General features: G+C 37.8%; 2 protein-coding genes across 2 annotated transcripts in view; one reads left to right on the plus strand and one right to left on the minus strand.

Annotated features, from left to right (window-relative positions):
• Nucleotides 1-22,562, plus strand: part of LOC140158739 (methyl-CpG-binding domain protein 2-like) — a 36,898-nt gene that overhangs the window by 1,019 nt on the left and 13,317 nt on the right. Inside the window, exons 2-5 of the mRNA XM_072181943.1 lie at nt 15,261-15,561; nt 16,186-16,276; nt 16,829-16,926; nt 21,702-21,864. Coding sequence (XP_072038044.1) covers nt 15,261-15,561; nt 16,186-16,276; nt 16,829-16,926; nt 21,702-21,864 — 653 coding nt within the window. The remainder of the gene's footprint in view (nt 1-15,260; nt 15,562-16,185; nt 16,277-16,828; nt 16,927-21,701; nt 21,865-22,562) is intronic.
• On the minus strand, nt 1,637-3,595 carry LOC140158234 (ATP-dependent DNA helicase pif1-like). Its single transcript, XM_072181350.1, has 3 exons — nt 2,411-3,595; nt 1,892-2,049; nt 1,637-1,731 (listed from the first exon to the last, which is right to left on the minus strand). The coding sequence occupies exon 1, from the start codon at nt 3,570-3,572 to the stop codon at nt 2,550-2,552; it is 1,023 nt and encodes a 340-aa protein (XP_072037451.1). The 5' UTR covers nt 3,573-3,595; the 3' UTR covers nt 1,637-1,731; nt 1,892-2,049; nt 2,411-2,549.

Raw genomic sequence — 22,562 nt, forward strand, 5'->3', positions numbered from 1 at the left:
ATTTATTTATTTTCTTTTGCTATAAATTTAGTCATTTTGGAGCGTGGCTTATGATATACGACAGTTATGATATATTTTCACAAATGTTAAATGAAAGTCGCTTGTCGTTGGTCTTGTTTGCTTCTTTGAACTTCTCCCTCTTCCTCCTTTTCTTGTTCTTCCTGTTTTATATGATCTTCAACGCCTTTTCATGTTGATTGTCGTCATCATCACATCTGTGGGTGACAGAAAGAATGGGGAAAGGTATTGAGCAAGGAATATTAAAATGAATAGAATAAATAGTGTTTGGAAAGAAATAATTTATAATTGAAATTGAAGTGGGCACATTGTATAAGTACAAAGTGACAACGTACGCGTATACAGCGCGTTAACAGTGTGTAGTGCTGCGTCTCTGCTGCAAGTATGTGTACGTGTGCCTTCAAAGTCGGCACATTGTGTGCGTCCGCGTCGGTACTTTGTACTTCAGAGTGAACAAACTGCAGTTAGATTTCATTTTAGCCATGTTAACGGTCAAGTTGTACATATGCATGAAAATGATTGATGGAGAAAGGGAATGCTATACTCCTATCAAGCTATATAATATGCAATTCTTACTATTGTCATCATCATCATCATTTGGACATCGGTCGACCATCTTCATTAGAGAATGGTAGGGGAGATTGGGGTTAGTTGGAACACTGGGTAAGTTGAAACATTGTATTTTTTTCTGACACAAAAAATTAATTTGGTAAAATACTGGCACCTAGTAATAGGTATTAGTAAGGGTCATCCACCAAATTAGCAACAGCACTGATGCCCCACCAGTGTTGGCTTGGGAAAGGAATATCTGTTTTTTGACTTGCTGACTAATTTTTATACCCCTCAGAAAAGATGTGTTATCTCCATGTTGTTTGAAGATTTAGGGGATTATTTTTTGAGTATCATAAGCACTAGTAGTAAGTCCCAGAATAATGTTAAATAAAAGTTTTATTGTATTTCTTATTTTGTGTAATGAACTTTGAAATGTAAAAATAGGCATCGGGGTTAGTTGAAACTTTTGAGGTGGGGTTAGTTGAAACGTGAAAATCGCATAGAAAAATATGGTTAAAAATTTTACTTTTTAAAAATTTGTAACATGTTCACCATTTCTTCAATATTGCTTTAATATGGTTAAAAAGCAATAATACAAGCAAAAAGTGCACACAGAAAGTACATTTTATAATATTTTAGGCTTCTCATATTTTTGTCCATGGTGACACTCGTCACCTTGTGTCCAAAGTATTGACCAGCGCTCCCACATATTTATTTATTCATTTTTTCACACTGATTGTATGTTAAAGGGTGCCTTCAAGGGAAGTATAACCCTAACAACACAATAATAATTATTTAGAAATTTTTACAAGCCATGTTTCAACTAACCCCACCCTATGTTTCAACTTACCCCAGGGGTGGGGTTAGTTGAAACACTTTTTTTCAAATTTTCAAATTGGATTATATGAATAATCATAAGCAGGTCCAATAAAATTTAAGGCTGTATTTGTAGCATGTATGTATATGTTTATACTGATATGGTTAGTGTTTCTTGAAAGTAATCGGTTTGCGTTAAAAAGACGATTTTGTGAAAAATGTTTCAACTAACCCCAATCTCCCCTACGTAATCCAGGACTGGTTTGGTGGAAGAGTACATGTAGGCTGACACTTCGTATGTTCTTCGTAAAGGCTGCTTAACTTCCAGGAATTTGTCCCTTTTATCTGTACATTTGAAGAAGGTAATGTAAATTCTGTAGTTAATACCCGATTTCCATTTAGTATGAATGCCATTAAGTGGTTAAGACATTCTTGCACAGAACTGACATGTGCTAGGCCTGCATTAGCAAGCTATAAATGTGAATATAGAAAAGTATTATCTTACCATGCTGACTATTATCATCATTTCAACCTTGGTCGACCGTCTTCATCACATATTGCGTGGTATAGGGCTGAGGGGGAAGCTCATGTTGACATCAACTTCTTCAGGCATGTCCTCCATAATATAAGAGCTAGCTGATTTCCTGGAATTTGTCAATTTACCTGTACATGTGGAAAAAGGTGATGGAAGTGTTAGAACACATGTAGATTATGAAAAATTTAACTTGGAAGTTGGCATTTTTTAGCATTTAAGACATGAGTGCATGGAAATGATGATATACTCAAAAGTGACATGATGTAGGTCTATATGTGGAGCTATATGTACTGTATTACTCTTTTTGTTATCTACATCACAGATCGGTAGAGCTGATGGAAGCACATCAAGGTATTTTATTTTTATTTGTTAAGCTCTTTCTAAGTATTATTCGTAGGCAAATGTAATAAAATTTCACGAAAAGAGTATTGAAAGAGCAGGAAATGGAAAACAAAATAAGATTCATGTTAGTAGATTATTGAAACTAACCTGCATCTGTATCCTGAAATAAATGTTGCTGCTGCCAGTGGTGCTGGTGGGGTGGTGGTGGAGTGGTGGTGCTGATGCTGCTTCTGGTTGTGGTGGTGGTATTGGTGGTGCTGGTGCTGCAGCTCGTGGTGGTGAATGATTAAAGGATCTCATGGAAAACAACATTGTCTGTGTAGGTGCCGTCCCTGTTTGGAAATGTTCCATTCTTGGTCAGGATTTTGAGGTGGTTTGGGTTTCCCACTCTGCTCATCGACACGTACAGTTGACCATGGGAAAAAAAGTCCTTTTCCAAATAGATGCCAACTCGTGATAGTGTTTGGCCTTGAGCCTTGTTGGAGGTCATGGCAAATGCCGTTCTCACTGGGAACTGACGTCGCTTCAGTTGGAAAGGGTAGAGGTTCTCAGATGGTGAAAGAGAAATACGTGGAATGAAAAGGGTTTTTCCAACATGGACTCCGCTGGCGATGGTGGCATCGATGACATGGTCGCTCAGATGGGTTACTACATACTTGGTGCCATTGCAATGTCCTTGGATGGGATCGATATTTCTCAACAGGATAATGGGGGCACCCGGTTTGAGTGTTATTACATGAGATGGTAATCCTGATGGGTTTAAGCTGTTCAGAAATTCTTCTGGATATTGATGCCGTTCCTTATGATCCTCAATAGTGTCACTGCTCTTATATACTCGCCCAGAACCAGGGAATTTCTTCAGAAGGTAGTCATTGACCTTATCTACTCCATCGTTTGTTGGGCACAGTATTGCTCTGGATGTCAACCATTCAGGATTCTTGTAGTTGGTTTGCAATTCATCAAAGACAAAGTTTGCAAAGTGTTCGAAGCTGTCCGAGTGGTAAACAAATTCGTCTTTAATTCGAATTTTATGTTTGCCGAGTTTGTAGTCTACTGGTACTTTCCCCTCACCTATATCCAAAAGATGTTTTGCGTAATCACATTCATCGCCCCCTGCCATTGCTACTCTCATATTCCTGGTAAGCTTCATAACTTTGACATCAGACCACAGTGGTGATGATTTGATGCATGCGTTGATAATCGCAGATCTACTTCCCTTCCTTACGATAGGTAATATCTGGCGCCAATCACCAGCCAGCACAACTGTAACACCACCGAATGTGCGTTTATTCTTCCGTATGTCTTGCATTGAACGATTTACAGCTTCGAGAATTCGGCGGTCTGCCATGCTCACCTCATCAATTACCAGGAGCTTGCATCGATTTAATCAGTTCAGCTGTTGCACAACGTGGTGTGATGTTACATGTACTCTCCTCTGTTATGTTGATTGGTACTTTTAGTCGTGAATGAAGAGTTCGACCTTTAGGCAGAAGGGTAGCGGCAATTCCACTTGTAGCTGTAGCGAGGGCAACTCCCTTCTTGGATCGTACATGTGCAAGAATGGTAGACAGGACAAAGGTTTTGCCTGTCCCGCCACTGGCGTCTAATGAAATAAGTAAACCTTGCTCGCTGTCTACTGATGTAATGACAGTGTCGTATACCTCCCGTTGTTCAGCATTCAGTTTTTTCCGATTGGTGACATCAATATGTTGTAATGCATCAACGTCATGGTTGATTTCTTCTCTGATCTCTCTGGGCATACGACTGTCAGTAACGTTGGCATCGGGCATGGGCAGGCCAAAATCGTGCTGCAATTCTAACTTCTCTCTTTCCAATCTATCCTGCAGATAAATGAGCAGCTCGTTCACAATGATATCAGTTGGGTCTTTCACCTGATCCCGGCGTAGGTAATCTTCTACCAATTGATGCTTGTGTCGCTCATAAAAGGCCAGAGGATCTGCTGGTCGAATCCAAATGAGGATATTAGCGAACACATCTCGTAGCTGGTTGCCAAATTTATGAGCTGCAGCTTCTTCCATGACCTTGTCGATCTCTGCGCTGTCTTCCAGTAGTCCTAATTTTAAACATGCAGCTTGAAAGGTAGCATGTTCCGTGTCTTCAACTGTCCTCAAATCTGCGAAGCTAGTAGCACCAGGTTGATGATGAAGTAGCATTCTCAGAAAATAGAGCTCTGATTGGTGGGCATTCAAGCTAATGACAGGTATACGGCCAATCATATCGGACCTTGTATCATCGTTGTTGAGGCCGCATCTACGTTTTCTCTTTTGCCATCGATTTCGGTTCCATGTGTAATGTTTTGGGATATCTGTGTATAGAATAGTTGTTGCATCGGGATCTGCTTGATTTAGTTTAAACCATTCTGTCAGCTTTGTTTTTGGTGGACCTTCACATACAGCCTGTTCAGCCTGTCCCTCGTTGAATACAACCAGCTGTTCATTTTCCAGATGGCAAGGCAACTTCATAACAGCAGGGTACCTTTGGTGGAGTTTAAACTCGTATATCCTCCATAATGCTTGTGACGCGCTGACATAACGGGCATTCACAAAGCGTTCTATCTCGTCATTGGTAATATCTATCTCTTCTCCATTGCCTAAACGAACCATTACACGGTCGCATCCCTTGGTAATATATTTGTATAGGTATTTCACAGCTTTTACACTGTGAACCACTTCAACATTGAGGTGAGCGTTGAACTTCAGACTCAGAAAAGGGTTGTACGGAACAATAAATCGGTTGTCAACTTCGAAGTTATTTCCATGAACTTTCATCGTATGTGTTCGCCACCATTTTCTGGAGATCTTCGCCTGTATTCTGGATCACGATGATTGTGTGACTACTGTGTGATTCCTGAAGTCTTTTGGAAAGTGTTTTGCACATGTTCGTGACGCACCTTCTCCAACCATGCATGGGGAGTTTCTGTTGATAGTACCACATGGTCCGTGGATGTTGTTGTGCGTTATAATGTCATATAGCTTTAATTTGGATTTGTTTCCTTGTCTGGTATTTCAGCACACACGATGCAGTCAATATCTTGAGGCATTTTTGGCTGATCTTCATCCTTTAATATGAGTAAGATGTGGGCATGCGGAAGGCCTCTCTTTTGATCCTCTTTTACAGATGTGAAGGCCACTACTTTGCCAAGGACGTCATGTCGCCGCAAGTCTTTCAACAGCTCTTCGAGTTTGATATTAAAGACTCTAACACATATGTCTGGCCTGTCACTTGGTCTCTCACCCTGGAATAATGATGCCTTGATCTCTGGCCAACTTGGGTTGCAGGTGAATGTCACAAATAACGATGGTTTACCATAATGGCGAACAATTGCCATTGCATCTAGGAAGGCTTCTGCATAAAAGCGAGGACTACCATACACAGTTGGCGGCAGGATAATTTTTCTTCCTGTATTGTTTGTATCATCATGGTCAATCGCATCCATCAGGCCACTGTACTTTTCCGCTCGTATTTCTTTTTGGTGATACTTAATGTACTTCAAACGTTCACCTTCAATTTTGGCATATTGGTCGCATGCATATTGTTGCAGAAGTCGTCTAGATTTCATAATGTAGTTGTCACTATCTGCTCGAACTTGAAGGATATACCTATAGAATTCCGCTGGTGTAACATTCCGTCGACCTTTGGAATGAGGGATGTGCAAGTGATATCCATCAGTTCCATAAGGAAATAGTATGACATAGTGCAGAGGGTCATAGCTTCTGTGCAGTTGGTTTATATGCTGCATGGGGCCTTCCCGTGGATGAATAACAACATCAAGGTTGTTGACTAAATCACCTGGTAGGATCACTGCAACCTCACTTCCTGTGGGAAGGTTGTAACGCCTTGCATGATCTTCTGATGGCTTCTTCTCAGCGTTCAGCACGATGTGGAGACTGTCTTGATGCTGTTCTTGAACCTCTATGGCTGCTTTGAAGGACTTGATGTACGGATTAACTTTGCGGCGTTTCTTGCAGTGTACCAATTGTCGTAGCTTCAAGATCGGGATTGTGCAATAGGCGGTTGGAGACTGCGTTATCAGTGTCATGGAAGTATAACTGAGCAAATTTTGGAACATTACCATCAGAAGGAAGCAGGGTGTCAATAAGATGGTACATCTTGCCCTGGATTGTTACGGTTGGACTGTATCCATGCTGTATAATTTCATGTCCTACGCCGAGTGATGCCAATGACAGGGAGTTGTTATATTTTCTAAGTTGGTTCAGAAATTCAGATTGCAGGTATAGGTTCTGAATAACAGTGGGTGGTGGTGGAAATGGGCTAAGTTTGACCTTGGCGTTTGAGCAACAAAGTCCTGACCTTTCTTCTTTCCATCGAAAGCTTTTGCAGTCTGGACATGCAGTGGTATCAAAGAGACCAGATAATTCATGGTGTGCATCTTCTGGTGTAAAATCACTTTCAAGAAAATCAGTTGTGTCTTTGATGATACCCAATTTTCTATGTTGGGCAAGTGCTTCTGCTGTTTGATGGAGACGCTGTTCTTGAAGTTGTTGTAGCCGTGATTGTCGCTCTTCAGGGGTTTCAGAGGCTCGCACAGTGGTAGTGTGTTCTCTCTTTTGTTGTAGCCGTGATTGTCTTTCTTCAGGGGTTTCAGAGGCTCGTACATTGGTAACATGTTCACTCATTTGTTGTAGCCTTGACTGGCGTTCTTCAGGGGTTTCGGAAGCTCGCGCATCGGCAGCATGTTCTCTCATTTGATGTAGCCGCGATTGTTGCTCCGCAGAGGTTTCACGATGTCTAGATAGAGCCATCTGATATGCACCTGTGGTTTTCCGCGACAGTGTACTTCTTCTCTTCTTAACTTTAGGCATTATGTCACATAGAAGTGCGCTAACGTAATAACTGCAATATAGAATACAGAAAGAATAGATACCAAAACGTGCATGCTAGTATAGTACTACTTGTGTGATAAGTGCTTTCAACTTAGTGTGAAAATGTACCTTTTCTCTTTTTATCTTCAGCAAAAGAAATACTCATTATAGAACAGAAAAATGCGCAAAAAAAATACACATATCAAAGAAGTTTAAATATTCTACTTTTCCAGTTGTAGAACTTTCACAACAGAAGCTTGCTTTTTACTCTATTAAGGCAAGTTATAGTAGTCAGCTGTTGTGAATTAGTCGAATCGTGGTATTTTGTGAATAGTAATAACCTCCGTTGGAAATATTGTGGTTATTTTGAAGCAAGCTTGACAAAATTCAAATATCACAGTTAGGCCTACACGTATTTGTAGCGCTTGCGGTTCTTGAGTGTCAAACGAAACATCTTCCTAAACGACACATATCTCAAGTACCAGAATTATACTATTAAGTAATTTTTGCAAATCTTCCAAGGCGTAATCCCCTAATCATGCTAATATAGACAATGATTTTTTTGAAAATTTGAGCAACCATGACTACCAGAATTCGCCTTAAAAATACATAAGGCCTGCATATCATTACAGAACTGTTTTTTACAATTGCAAGAAAAGTATGCATTATAGAAATTTCCTAATGAAAACATTGCTGAAAATGAGATATATATACATCAAAGACCTGTTAATTTTGTACTTTTTTATTTTTTGAACTTAATAATTATAAGTTACAATATAAAAAGTTGGAAAAAAAAATCAATTGAGAAAATGCGAAAAAAGAAGTATGTGTATATATAAAAGAACCTTTTTTATTACTTTCCTCAGATTTTTTTGGGTAAGCCTAAACTTCCCTAGATTTAACAAAGATCTTTATAACAAATATGGTTAAGCTTCACTGACACATGATTTTATTTTGTACATGAATTAAAACAAAATGGAGGGGGTGCATTTGACAATAGATTTTAATACTTTCGCAAGCAGTAAAATATCTTTTTAAATGCAAAAGCAAAAAGAAAAGGAAAACATTACGTATGTAGGCCTTATCGCAAATCACACAACCTAGCAATAAGTTATTTTAGTGTGGAAAGTTTTAAAGTATCTCAAGCTTAGTTTGATGTACTATTTTGTTGTGTGCTCAAATATGTAGGCCTATGTACATGTACCAGAAATCAATATAGTTTTAGCTTATTTTGCCAATATACCAGGACATGTAAACATACCACTTGAAACTTTAAAAATTACATAGTTTTGGTGCATTTCTGTAAATTTTTTCTACTTCAGCAAGACTCAAAATTTTGTACACGTTTACAGTCATTTTACAACTTCTTTAATATGCTTTTACATACATGTACATAGACTTGAACAGCAGCATTTATTACAAAAGCATCCTTAATAAGCGCCTCCACTAAATGTCCTTTAATAAGTGCAAAAGCTAGTTCAAGCCACACGGTCCAGATTTGTGGCTCTAGTGAGTGTGGCGTAGCCCCCTCAGGGATGCTGGCCAGCGTGGCTGCCCTCTGTGCCCCCCAGGGATACTGGCCGCCCTGATATTGCAGACTCTTACTCTTTTTAACCCATTTTTGACAATACTTGTCAATGACCCCCCCCCCTTGGAAGTTGGCTCTCTCCGAAGTTTGCCCCCTCCCCCTATCTTCAAAAAAATCCTGGCTATGCCATTGGCTCTAGTATAATATTGTAGCATATGTACACATCCTTTTTATGCATATTTTTTGTTGGACTTTAATGTGGATTGTTTATTTGAGCCACAGATATCGTATAAATTGCACTGCATAAATGTTGTTTCGAGTTGAAACACTTTTTTGAATTTCTTAAAACTATCAATTTAAATTGTAAAGATGCTTAAGAATTGGACGGCTTGTGTTCATGAATTTGATGTATGTTTGACCGAAATGTCAAGTGACAAAATTCAATGACACAATATGAAATTTATTTTTAATTTCTGCGAGCATGAGTTTATGTGACGAATTTGAAATGTCTTTCTTCTACATCATTAAGCAAGGTACAAAATAATAATGATAGTAATAATATTAAAATTATAGTACAATAGAATAGGCCTACAACATTTATAATAAATATGAAATGGTGCTGCATGCATCAAAATATTAAAAGATGCACACATTAATGACACATTAAAGCCATGTTATAACATTTCCATAAAAATATTAATGTTAGCTTTTACTGTCAGATATGTCCCCTTAATTTTGAGCCGGACAGCTCATCAGGTAAAGCAAAGAAAACTGAAATTAACTACCAGCGCAGGGCCGCAGGTGTCACCAATGCATGTCACCCCTTTGATTGTTCTACAGCATGGGCCTTTGATGTGTGTGTAAAATCCCGAACGCAGTGTACGTACTGTGATGTAAACATCGTGTACACGTTCAACTAATATTTCCATTGTAATAATGAAACGACGGTTCCTACATTTTATTCAAAATCACGAATTTTGACAAAACTACAGCACCTAAAGTTTTGATTTCTGCAGGCCATGTTAGTTTAATAAGTATACAATGTACAATCGTGTACAAAAGTAGAATTGTGAAAATATTGAAGGCATCCTCCTCAGCAAATGTTATAATATGGCTTTAAGTTGACCTTACTTTAGATTGCTTATATCACATATCATCGACACATATTAATGGAGAAATAAAATTCCATCAGTAGCTCTAAATTTGAAAGGGCATTTTGTGATCCACAACCTCATCCCCCCAAGTTTTCTTAAAAAACAGGAGTTGAGATTTTAGACCAACAGAAACCTCTGGCTACATAACGTTTGTGTGCCAAATATTTCTTGCAGATTCATTTCCTTGGCAAAAGTATGGTCAAATATTATGTACCTATGCAAAATTACAACACAGGGTTGGCATATATGGAGTCTGTCAAAAGACTGTCATGCATAACTGTCAATCGAAAAATCAGAATCAACTGAAATTATGGGAGTATAACTTTTTTTGAGGATATCTACTGAAACATAACATAAAAAGAGGTTGTTAGAATCACAAAGTACTCATTTTACCAATATTTTTAGAATAAATTAAATTATAGCTTACCTTGATTGTTTCTCATTCAAGATGACAGAGTAAAACAAATACACAAATGTGATGTAAATCGGTTCTGTAGTTGGTTGGTAGGGCTCTGCAACTTTTGGTGTAGTCCAAGTGAATGTGATTATAATTAATTATCCGAGTTCTCTTTATATGGATCAATAGCCAACGATGTCACAAATGTGATGTAAATCGGTTCTGTAGTTGGTTGGTAGGGCTCTGCAACATTTGGTGTAGTCCAAGTAAATGTGATCCTAATGAATTATTTGAGTTCTCTTTATATGGATCAATAGCCAACGATGTCACAATCAGCTGTAATCTTTCTCTAATTTTATAGATGATCTCATGTTGAAACTCCAGAAATATTATATGCTGATCAAAGCAAATATGTCTCTCCATCTTATGATGTCATGTTATTGTTATATGTTCAGTGAAAATACTTTGTGCCAAATCAGCTCTTAATGGGAGTGTAACTTTCAGGGTGTGGTGCAATATGACCACTCTGTAATTAATTGAGCTTTTATAAAAGCAGCATTTATACTGTATGGACTTTAGGTATAAATAGCAATGATCTGAGTGTAACATGGTGAAAGGCATTCAGTGTTTATTTTCAAGTAGAAGTAACTTGATCCAGATAAACAAAAATAATGTACCACTCCACTGAAATTATTGTTTCTGGGAATGTCAGTGTACATTGTATTCTAGCTTCCTATTTGATATTCTGTAGGCCATAACAAATTAATTGAAAGTGCCAATGACTCTAAGCCCTGATGTTTTCTAGCCCTACTATAGAGCATTTAGACTGTGGCAATCCAAAACCATGCTACAGTTATTTATAGATGAATATGTTAGCATGATTACTTGGCAATGCTTGGGTTGGGCACTGTGGATTCTGGATTTTTAACAAAGATGCACATTTTCGCCGATTTTGAGCGCAATTCTTTACCGATCTCAACCAAATGTGACCTCCGCATTCCCCTCGCATCATGCATCAAGGATTCCATCCACCGAGTTACAGCCCAATCGGACCAAGTTTAAAATTTGACCTTTGACCTTCGACTTCGACCGAAGGTAGCTTACGACTCTCCCCATATTTTTCTGCATCCCCCGTGCGAAAGTAGCTTAGGACACTCTCCATATTTTCCTTGATCTCCCGTATAAATTTACAGCCAATCGGACCAAGTTTAAAATTTGACCTTTGACCCCGATTTCGACCAAAGGTAGCGCAGGACACTCCTCATATTTTCCTTGATCTCCCGTATGAATTACAGCCCAATCGGACCAAGTTTCAAATTTGACCTTTGACCTTCGACCTCCGATGTCGACCGAAGGTAGCGCAGGACACTCCCCATATTTTCCTTGATCTCCCATATGAATTACAGCCCAATCGGACCAAGTTTCAAATTTGACCTTCGACCTCCGATTTCGACCGAAGGTAGCGTAGGACACTCCCCGTATTTTCCTTGATCTCCCATATGAATTACAGCCCAATCGGACCAAGTTGCAAATTTGACCTTTGACCTTCGACCTCCGATTTCGACCAAAGGTAGCTTAGGATACTCCCGTATTTTCCTTGATCTCCGTATGAATGAATGGCAGCCCAATCGGACCAAGTTTAAAATTTGACCTTTGACCTTCGACCTCCGATTTCGACCGAAGGTAGCTTACGACACTCCCCGTATTTTTCTGTATCCCCCGTGCGAATTTGGCGAGGCTGGGATCAAAACTGACGTCCGATTTCGACCGAAGGTAGCTTAGGACACTCCCCATATTTTGCTTGATCTCCCATATGAATTACAGCCCAATCGGACCAAGTTTAAAATTTGACCTTTGACCTTCGACCTCCGATTTCGACCGAAGGTAGCTTAGGACACTCCCCATATTTTGCTTGATCTCCCATATGAATTACAGCCCAATCGGACCAAGTTTAAAATTTGACCTTTGACCTTCGACCTCCGATTTTGCCCGAAGGTAGCTTACGACTCTCCCCGTATTTTCCTTGAGGACACTGCGAATTTGGCGTTGCTTGATCTCCCATATGAATTACAGCCCAATCGGACCAAGTTTAAAATTTGACCTTTGACCTTCGACCTCCGATTTCGCCCGAAGGTAGCTTACGACACTCCCCGTATTTTTCTGCATCCCCCGTGCGAATTTGGCGAGGTTCGGATCAAAACTGACGGAGCCTTTGACACACATACATACACGCAACATTAGGCAAATTATAGTAAGATGCATAAATCCTTTACACAAAAATAATGTAACCGAGGCAGTAAAACGTAAATAATGGGTGAGGCGCAGCCGAACCCATTATTTTAACGCTTTTACTGCCGAGGACACATTATTTACGTGTAAAGGATAATGCTGCACCCTTTATTTCTATTCTATTACCACAAAATAGTGCGATTTAAAGAGAAAATATCACATTTTAGAATGCGTAACGACGCTAATTTATACTGCATCGCGCTTTGCTGTGCGCTGTAATGCGATAAGAACATAAAGTTTGTTGCCCTGGCCACTTTTTTGCTAATTAATGGTCTTTTACGTGACGCGTTTCAACAAATCACAGTGCGCGATTTTGAATAATGGGTCGTGGGGGGTAATAGAATATTAAGTACCGTATAAATAGTGGGTAATGTTGTTTACCTACTACTGTTACTGTTGGATTTAAAATTTAATGAGTCAAAAAGGTCAGTGAATTAATGACAATAAAGTTGTGGCAAATTTGATACTAAATGTGACTGATCTTCCTGAAGACATTGTTTCTAGGGCTAGGCTGGGTATAATTAACTTTTTAAATTATGGTCCCTTAAAGGAAGTGTCCGGCAATCACAACATTAAGTCTTATATCATGTTAACAAATAATTATCAAGCATGAATCACATGGTTTTATTTCAGGGGTCAAAATATATTTTTTTTCTAAGGGGCTATTTCCAATTTAAAAAAAATAATAATTGCCCTGTATGTTTTTCCAATGGGGCTCTTTTAAGCTTCAAGAGGGCTATTTTGAAATCCCCACTTCTCTCATTGGTAATTATCTCCTGACATTGAAAACAATATCGACTGTGATTCGTATGTAACTGAAACTTGCTCTCAGTCCACACTTCACTCTCGATCTCATGCAACAATGAACAGGTTACAACATACAAGAAAGGGAGTGAACTTACAGTATGAATCTTTATGAAATTGAGTGTCTTTGTCATTTGTGTCTATCGGCTGAATATTTCTTTACTAACTGCTAGGGCTGCAGTGCGGCCAATACTTATCATAAAACGATCCATTCGTGCAAAGTTTCACTTGCCCAGTTATGCCCACGACGATTGATGAAATCATGAATGAATATTGGTTTGATTGACATCTGTGTACATGTGCAAGTGACAAGCAGGGGTAGCATTAAGGCTCGAAAGTCGGGGGTTGTTTTCCCGTGTTTTTCACTCCCGAGCTTGCAGAAAATCCCAATACATGGGGTGAAAATTAAATCTTGGGGGTGAAAAATATTTTGCAGTGTAGTCAGGGGTAGGAGTAAGGTCCAAAAGTAGAGGGTCAGAGTTCACCCTCGAGCTTGCACATTCCCAATATATGGAGGGTGAAAAATTAATATTTTTTATTATGAATAATTCATTACATGGGCTGAACTAACTTTAGCATTTAAAAGTGAATGGAAAAATCGTCGGGAAATTTAAGATTTTGCACCTGCGAAATGAAAACAGATTCGGACACGAAACTTCTTCTTAATTTAGTTCGGATGTTTAGTTTTTAGATGGGGGCGATTGTTGTGCTTTTGTATATTTTTTTTCGCCCTGGTTCACCTTTGTTTGGGGGCTATTTTGAACAAATGAGGGGCGAATCGCCCTTCGCCCCTGTGTTTTTTGATGCCTGTTTTATTTCATTTGAAACAAACTCATAGTCATATTAACCATAAACTAAAAATGAATAAAAACAGCCATCTCTCAACATCAACACGCGATATTCAAAATTCCAGCGCCGAAATTGTCTAGAGCTTTGGCGTCCCAATAATTCAATGAAGCCTAACGACAAATGAGCACAAATAACCATGACATCATTGCTCTAGAAATTTCGGCGCGGGAATTTTGAATATCGCGTGTTGAGAGATTGCTGTTTTTAATCGTAAAATTATGGTTACCGGTACCTAATATGAGTTTGTTTGATTGTTTCATTTGTGCTTGATAATTATTTTTCTAACATATAAGACATAATGTTGTGATTGCCGGACACTTCTTTTAAAAATTAAACTTTCTGGAGAAAGTTAACAAGAATGCTGTTAAGTAATCACCTTGCGGGGAGTGGTACACGATTGATCGCCGATGATTGTGAAATCTACGACAACATAGTTACTGTGTGGAATAGAAAATAAGGAGTGTGGAAGTTGTGGAACTAAAATTTATAGTATAAACTAGGACGGTACTTGAATTCAATCGTTGCCAATTTTCAAATTATGTATTAAAACAATTCTTTGTGAAGTTTATTGTTACCAAAATTAATTTTGGGTCGCATGTCATAAGGTGGGAACTGAGACTAGTATACTAGTCTCAGGGTGGGAACGGTACCCAAAAAAGGTAGAGGGATTACATTTTTCCAAAAGTTACCGAACAATTTTGATTGGCATTTCGCAAACCCTTGTCCTACTGGACTGGTTGATGCCTCATTTTAAGCCTAATTTGATATTCTTTCAGTGTGTTTTACCTTGGTAACACTTTGAACAATGCAGTTTTCAATACAAAAACCATATTAATGTTAGTGAAAAATGTTAACAATTTACTATCAAATCAAATTGTATTATATTTTTAATGAATATGAATTAATTTGATTTGATAAGTTTAGAATAGAGCCTCTGGAGATAGGCTGATCTTCATACTTTATAAGGCTAATCTATGTGTGTTTGATTTAAGTTATAAGGAGAGATCACAGATAAACAAACTGAAAGTATTGTATTAAAGCTGAGAGTTAATTGAGAGCCTTAATTGTATATCAAGTTTATATTAAGTTAATGTTTAGAATTCAAATTATTTTGTATCCACTCTTTCTGCAGTCCGTGTGGTAAGAAGTTCAGAAGCAAACCGCAGCTTGCCAGATTTATCGGTGATGCCGTCGATCTCACCTCATTTGACTTCAGAACGGGCAAATTGTTGTCATCTGGTGTGAGGAAAAGTAAACGACTGAAAAATATACACTACGACTACAACAAAGGCACACGACACGATGCAAGTCTGGTATTACCCATTAGACAAACAGCATCCATATTCAAACAACCTGTCACATTACGGACAAATCATGGGGCCAACAGAATTAAGGCAGATCCTAAACAAGACACAAAAGAAACACCGAAACAGGTAAATTTGTTAAGATAACGGTATAAAGATGATCAAAGTAAACAGTGTAAATGATGATCAAATTAAACAGTGCAGTGGCAAATAGTCACACATAAGATATTGTTAGTTACTTTTACCTTGAGGAATATCTTGTAGTTACGTCAAAAAGTGTCTGCGTCTGCAATTCCGAAACGACGCCTGTGTTTTCGAACGCAATCTAAAATATACACAGCGATGACATTACCCAATTTTGATGTGAGAAGAACCATAGTTTTGTCATGAGTATATCTATTAAAGTTCTTTATGGGACCAAAATTGTGCTATTCAAATAATGAGTGGGCAACTTAACAAAATCCAAAAATGACAATGAAAATACAGCAGATCATGTGACCTCCATGTGGGTATCTTTGGGTGCTCATTGTAGAGCTCTGTTTCACCCTTCATGCTTTTAATATGACACAGGATGACATGCTGTTTCAAGGTGCTCTGTCCAGAGAGGTCTTGACCCCCGGGTCTTGACAAGCAGTTTACTTTGCAAAAGTTACAGCATGCAACAACAATACAGTATAATATTAATAACTTATTTTAGACTCAAATACCACCTTAACAAGCACTGAAACAGTAATATATTGTGATTTCTTACAGTTATTTTGGGAGAAGCGACTCAATGGATTATATGCATGTGACATCACAGATGATATGCTTCAATCAATTGATTTACCAGATGGGCTATCAAGTAAGTGTTCCAGAATCCAGATTATATGTTGGAATTGTATCTATGCATGTATTCAAATTATGCTTGATCATAAATAGTATTGGCTGTGTAATAGTTTCAAGTGGGTTTATCTTAGGCAGGGGTATTAAATTGTCCCGTTAAAATTGTATCCATCCAGTGGCAAGGGGGGGGGGGACATAGTGAATTCTTTTTGGGGAGGCAAACATTTGGAAACATTTCCTTATAAAATGGGTGATTTTCGGTCCAAAAGGGTGATTTTCACTCAAAATAGGGTAATTTGCGCCCCAGATACGACCATTTTTTGTCCAAATTATATGGCCATTTGCTGTGATTTTGTCCCCTGATATGGTGGGCGGGGAACTGAGAGATGTCAAAGAAAAAAATTAGAGGGGGGGGCAAAGAAGAGCACAAGAAATACCTCCCCTCCTATTTAGCTTTTGTTTTGGGTGTACATAGATAAAGTGAATGCTAATGAGTGTTTTTAGGATAATAGATATTCCAAGTATAATCCAGTTTATATTTGTCTAAAGTGTTATTTTATTTTCTGTGTAGGTATTGGACCAAATTTAACAGATGAAAATCTTATACAAAGTCTAGCTGCGGCGCTGCATCTCTGTAACTACCCTATTGCTGGACAAACAGGTTCACAGGTATGCATCTTCTTTATTTAAGTTGAACTTCTCCAGTGTCTTTTTTGTTGTCCTTGGGTCAGTTTTGTACATTAAAGGTGTAATCAATGTGGTTAAGGGGTACTACACCCCTGGCCAATTTTGTGCCTATTTTTGCATTTTCTCAAAAATTATAGCGCATTGGTGACAAGTAAGATATGTATATTATAGTAGGTATGTGACTAAAAATTAGGAGAGTGTTGAATCGCCTGGAAAGTTATACCATTGGAAAGAGCACAAGAAATAGGTTTAGAATGATACCAAAATTATCACTTTAAGTCATAAAATGATGAAATTAGACTAATTTTATGTCTAAAAATTGGCCCAGTTTTGAAGCCACATTTTCAATGCAAACATATAGGAGGCACTGTGACCATTTTTATCCAATCATGCATGGGTGCACAACGACCCACACACAAGTGGACTGTACAAAGTGTATTGAGTGAAGTTGATTTTTCAACATTTTCTGTGCATGCTGTTACAAATATCATGCTCAAAAACAACATTTCGGTTTTCAGATCAACTAGATATTTGGCATGCATGTGCCTGAGTATATATACTTACTAAAAAATAGTTTCAAAGAAATAAAATTCATCTGCATTGAACAAATGAAAGTTGAATTTTACCTTAATTTTCATGATGATTTTCTCAACTTTCAAAAATCATACAATTTTTTAAAAACATGACTAGAAAGAGAAAATGTAAGCTTCAAATACATTATTTACTTGCCAATGTACCTTTAATAATACTATTTCTACAGGAGTTCAAACAGAGTGCTCTGTGTACACCTGAAAAAAAAAAGCACAATTAAGAAATTGGCTTCACTAAATGCTCCAATGAGCAGCTGATAGTCACATACCTAATTATAGGGGCAAGGACTACGATTACTGTGCTGAAAATTCAGCAACTCGTTATTGATTTATTGATTTATTGATTAAATATTGGTTTTCCCTCATTTTTGACTGTAACTCCACAACTGTTGTCTGTGTTGAAATAAAATGTCCAGTGCAGTAGTTGTAGTCCTTGCCCCTATGATATACATATTTTACTTGTCCAATGCGCTATAATTTTTGGGGAAAAAAATGCAAAAATAGGCACAAAATTGGGCAGGGGCGTAAGTGGGATCAATGTCCAGTATGGAAAAAATAGATTCTTGTTGTCCGTAAATAATTTCAGTTGTCCCTAAAATGTGTGATATTTTGGGTGCAGGGGCCGCAGCCCCAACCTGGGGGAAGGGTTGTAGCTAGGACATTTTTAGTGCTGGGTATCATTTGATGAAAATCTTGCATATTTGGCAATTTGTTGTCAAAATTGATCAAATTCTTGACTAATTCAGCAAAATTGTGCAATTTTGGACTCTTTTTTTGAATGATGGGCTCTAAATCTAATGCCAAAAGCAATACTGAGTGGTGGACTCTGCCGCCCACCACCGCCCTCTGTAGCTGCAACCCTGCCCGGGGGAGAACAGTTCCATTGCATGTAGTATGCCTGGTTACGAAACAGCTTACCTCTGCAGTAGTTTTAGTGTACTTGTATTTGAGTTGTTGTTGTTGCAATGGAAATGAGTTCTAGTAAAGTTTATGCCTACTGAAAACAATAAGAGTCCTCTGGGACCTACTTTCGATGTGGCTGGAATGTGCTGTTTATAAAGATGGCATTTAACATATTAATCATTGAAATTGACTTGAATTTTTTTTAAATCAATATTACGATTGTTGGAAGTGGTTTGCAGCTTTGTTTACATGCTCAAAATGGTGTTACTTGTTGACGTTCAGAATCATCACTAAAAACTGAATCTGAAGATACCAAAAATTGAAGCTCAAATTTTGGTAAATTATTACATTGATAGGAAAATAGAGTGAAAACATTTTTGTCACATGGGGTAGAAGTTGCCATCTGAAAATAATGTTAATTATATGGGCTTTTCAATAGAAAGTTCATCTGGTGGTCTACACCCTTTAATGCTGTTCATTAAACATGTATTGCGCCATCTGTTGTCCAATTTGTGAAAGGGGAAAGCCCTGATCAGATTTCATAATAAATAATTAGAACTGCGCTGCCCAGACCAGGTGTCACTGCTACTTCAAATTCATGTACTACTTGTGTCGCACATTGTCTTAGCAGGGTTTAGTGATTGTGACTTCAGTCATTATTTTAGAGATTTGTCAGCAGTAATATCTGCATATATTTTCTTCAGGCCTTTTGATTGATCCCTGCTGGACTCCAATTTGTTATGGGTACCAGAGTTCTCAGGTGCTTTAGAGCGTGTAATAGGCCTACTACTTACTACTTAGGAAAAATACTTGCTTTGGGTACTTTCTGAAAGTCCTTGTATGTGGACTGGATGATATACAACTTGAGATTACTCCCCGGCAAAGGATGGTATGAAAACTGGTGAATACTTTTGCTTGCTCATCAACTGCAATTTACTGCATATCCCTTATGAATGATCTATAATGGTTAGGGATCAGTAGGAACCAACAACCTCTAAGAAAAGAAAGAAGGTAATGCAGGGGCAGACCCCTCTGAAAGAAGAAAGCGTATATAAAATGGGCAATTTTGACTCCTTATAATTCTCTGACCGATGAGGCCACCCTCTGGCTAGCCTAGAATGGCCAGTAGGAAAAATATGGATGACCAGATTGGGCAAGCAAAGCAAGATAAAAAAATATTTCCCAGATTTTCAAACATCTGGATCCATATTTAATTTTTTCATCTTTCTAGGGTCTGTGTGGGGCATATTTGATTGGTTGCTAATACCTTGATGCAAGCTACACCTGGATGATGCAAGCAAGGATGTGATGATGTGATTCAAGTCACACTATTAAATCTACTTTTATGTCAATTGGCTTGTGTCCAAAAAGCATTTGTGAAATAGGGTGAAAGATGAAGCAAGATTTTGGAGGTGCTTATTTTTGCTCCAGTTATCAATTGTAGAAACATAATTGGGGGACTTGCTAACAGTGGCGTAGCGTTATAGGGGCACGGGGGGCGGGCACGTGCCCCTAATCGATCTGAAATTTAAAAAAATCCCATAGGAAAATTGCCAAAAAATGGCTTGTGCTCCCGTCCCCCAATCAGACCCGGTGCCCCCCAATCATGGTCGCCCCCATGTGATGACCCACGCTACACCACTGCTTGCTAATAGTGTAATATAGGCCTATCTATTACAATGTTTTGTTCATTGATATTCTTGAATGTACACTTACTGTGTGTGAAAATAAACACTCCTCAAATATTTGATCTCCATTTCACAGTGACCAAGGTTGATGTTCATGGTAGATTGAGTTTTGTAGATAACCTTGGGGCTGAATTTTCTTGTTATCCCATGTTCTGGCTAGGTTGGCGGGCTTTCTAGCAAGCTGTGCGGTCTGGTATACCATGGGTAGACATACAGATGTGATTGGGCTTATATTTAATGAATTGTTTAGTCTGCTGACTATTCAAGGATAAAATTAGGATCAAGTTTGGCTCTTGTATTTTGGTGCTTTGTTGAGCTCTTTTCTAATGTTCTGACAAGGTTGTTCAGTTTATAGAGTGTTAATTTAACCTTGAAGGACTGGCATGGTCTGCTTGTCACATGTGCTCAATCAGGCTCTGACTTGAGAAAGTTGAGCATAAACCTATATAAACCAGAATGGTTGCACCATGTCTACAGCCCCTGGTTGCACCTATGTTTCTTGAAATGCACACTTGACCATGCTTTATATTTGCGAAGTATGTGTCTTAAAAATACTTACAAATGTGATGATGCTGATGTGGTAAATGGTGATTGATAGTGATGATGTTACTGTATAGTGAGATGATGATGAAGATGAAGAATTGAGGCTTGTGGTCTATCATTTACTGGTATGTCACAGTATAAATATGTGTAATTTCTTGCTTCTTTATTATGGTGGTGGTGGTGGTGGTGGTGGTGGTGATGATGACTACCATTTATGTTGCAGAACAAAGGTTCATGGCGTGACCTATTAAAGTGTGTGAAAATATCTTGCCACCAGTTTCATTCATAATCATCATGATCGTGTAAAAACTTGCCATAATCATTCCCAATGAGCTGATGCATCCTAGTAGTAGCATTGGGAAAACAATACACCAAGGTTACCTGTCATATTTGCACATGTTTGCAATGATTTCACAGTGTTTGCTGACAATTTGAACAAGGTTACTAGAAGGTCGTACCTATAAATAAATTTGTTTTATTTAAATGTTAACTCAAGAAAAATTATTTTCTTTTGTATAATTTGATTGATGAATAAATATGAATTATGACAGCTTATTTTGAGCATTAGAATTTTTTTTTTCACTTACGAAGGAAAAAAACCCCAAAAATACCTGGAAAATTGTTTTAAAAAAATAAAACACTACTGGAGAAAACATTTACAAATTACTCTAACAAGCGTAGTGAAAAACTACTGGAGACAAACTGAAGAAAGGGGATCATAAATATTCTTGAATATGAAGAAATGTGATTTTTTTGGTGAGTGTCAGAGAGACCCATTGTAAATTCTCATTCCAATTTGCATTAAAAAGTTTGTTCTTTTTTCATTTCGCATTTGACTTTTTAGAAACAAGAAACAAACTTGTTTTGTTTTTTTGCCTAACATTAAAAAGTTGTGAAAAATGATTAACTAGTGTGGAAAATTATTCAAAATCAGTTAATCAGATGAATTAGACAATAGCTTAGATGCTTCAGGTTCAAAATGTTAGCATTTGACTGAATTAAAACTCTTTGAATTATTGGATTCTCCTTCCAGAGTCAGCTAGAACGTAATGCCGGTGTGTACATGAATGCAGACCAACCTCCCTGTATGAAATTTGTAGTGCAAGAAGCCGACCTGAAACAGCAAGAAGACAGGGTAAAAGATGTGAGAGATAGACTTGCCAAAGTTATAGAAGGAGACGCTAAAGCTATACAAGGTAATTAAGAGCTACAACCTATTCCAGAAAAATACAGCACTAATTTTTTGGATTAAAAAGATATTATCAAGTTCTGCCAAATGAAACATAAATCAATCCTAATCATTCATTTAGTCCTAACTGGAAATAAAAGTTCACTATTTTACTCATTTCTTGGAAAAAAAAAAGCCAAAAACATGGATTTTCAGCATGTTTTCTGACAATTGAGTCACAAAAATCAAAGACTTGGAATAAGTCAAAGCATTCAAAATCTTGAGTATATGCCGAAATTTTGCTCTAATTTTCACTTTTTTGTGTTACTTTAATTAAATGGTTGGTTATTAGAAAGAAACATGTCTTTTCCTAAAATTAGAATGCATAAACTGAAATTTGTCTTAGTTCAAGTCTTTGGGCTTGATTGCCACAGCATCTGAAAAACACCCTAAAAACACGTTTTGGTCCTTATCTCCAAAAATTGGCCAAATATTAAAATTTGACTTTTATTGCTAGTTATATCTGAAGGATTAGGATTTAGCTATGTTTCATTTGGCAAAACAGGATAATATTTTTTAATCCCTAAAAATTAGTGCTGTATTTTTCTGGAATAAGATGGTTTTAATTGATGGGAATTGGTATGCTTTTACCACTATGCTGTAAAGTACATGTAGACCCACATTAAGAGTGATGATATAGTTGACCTGTCTGGTCTATATTTTGCA

This window comes from Amphiura filiformis, chromosome 8 (assembly GCF_039555335.1).
Source record: "Amphiura filiformis chromosome 8, Afil_fr2py, whole genome shotgun sequence".
NCBI lineage: Eukaryota > Metazoa > Echinodermata > Ophiuroidea > Amphilepidida > Amphiuridae > Amphiura > Amphiura filiformis.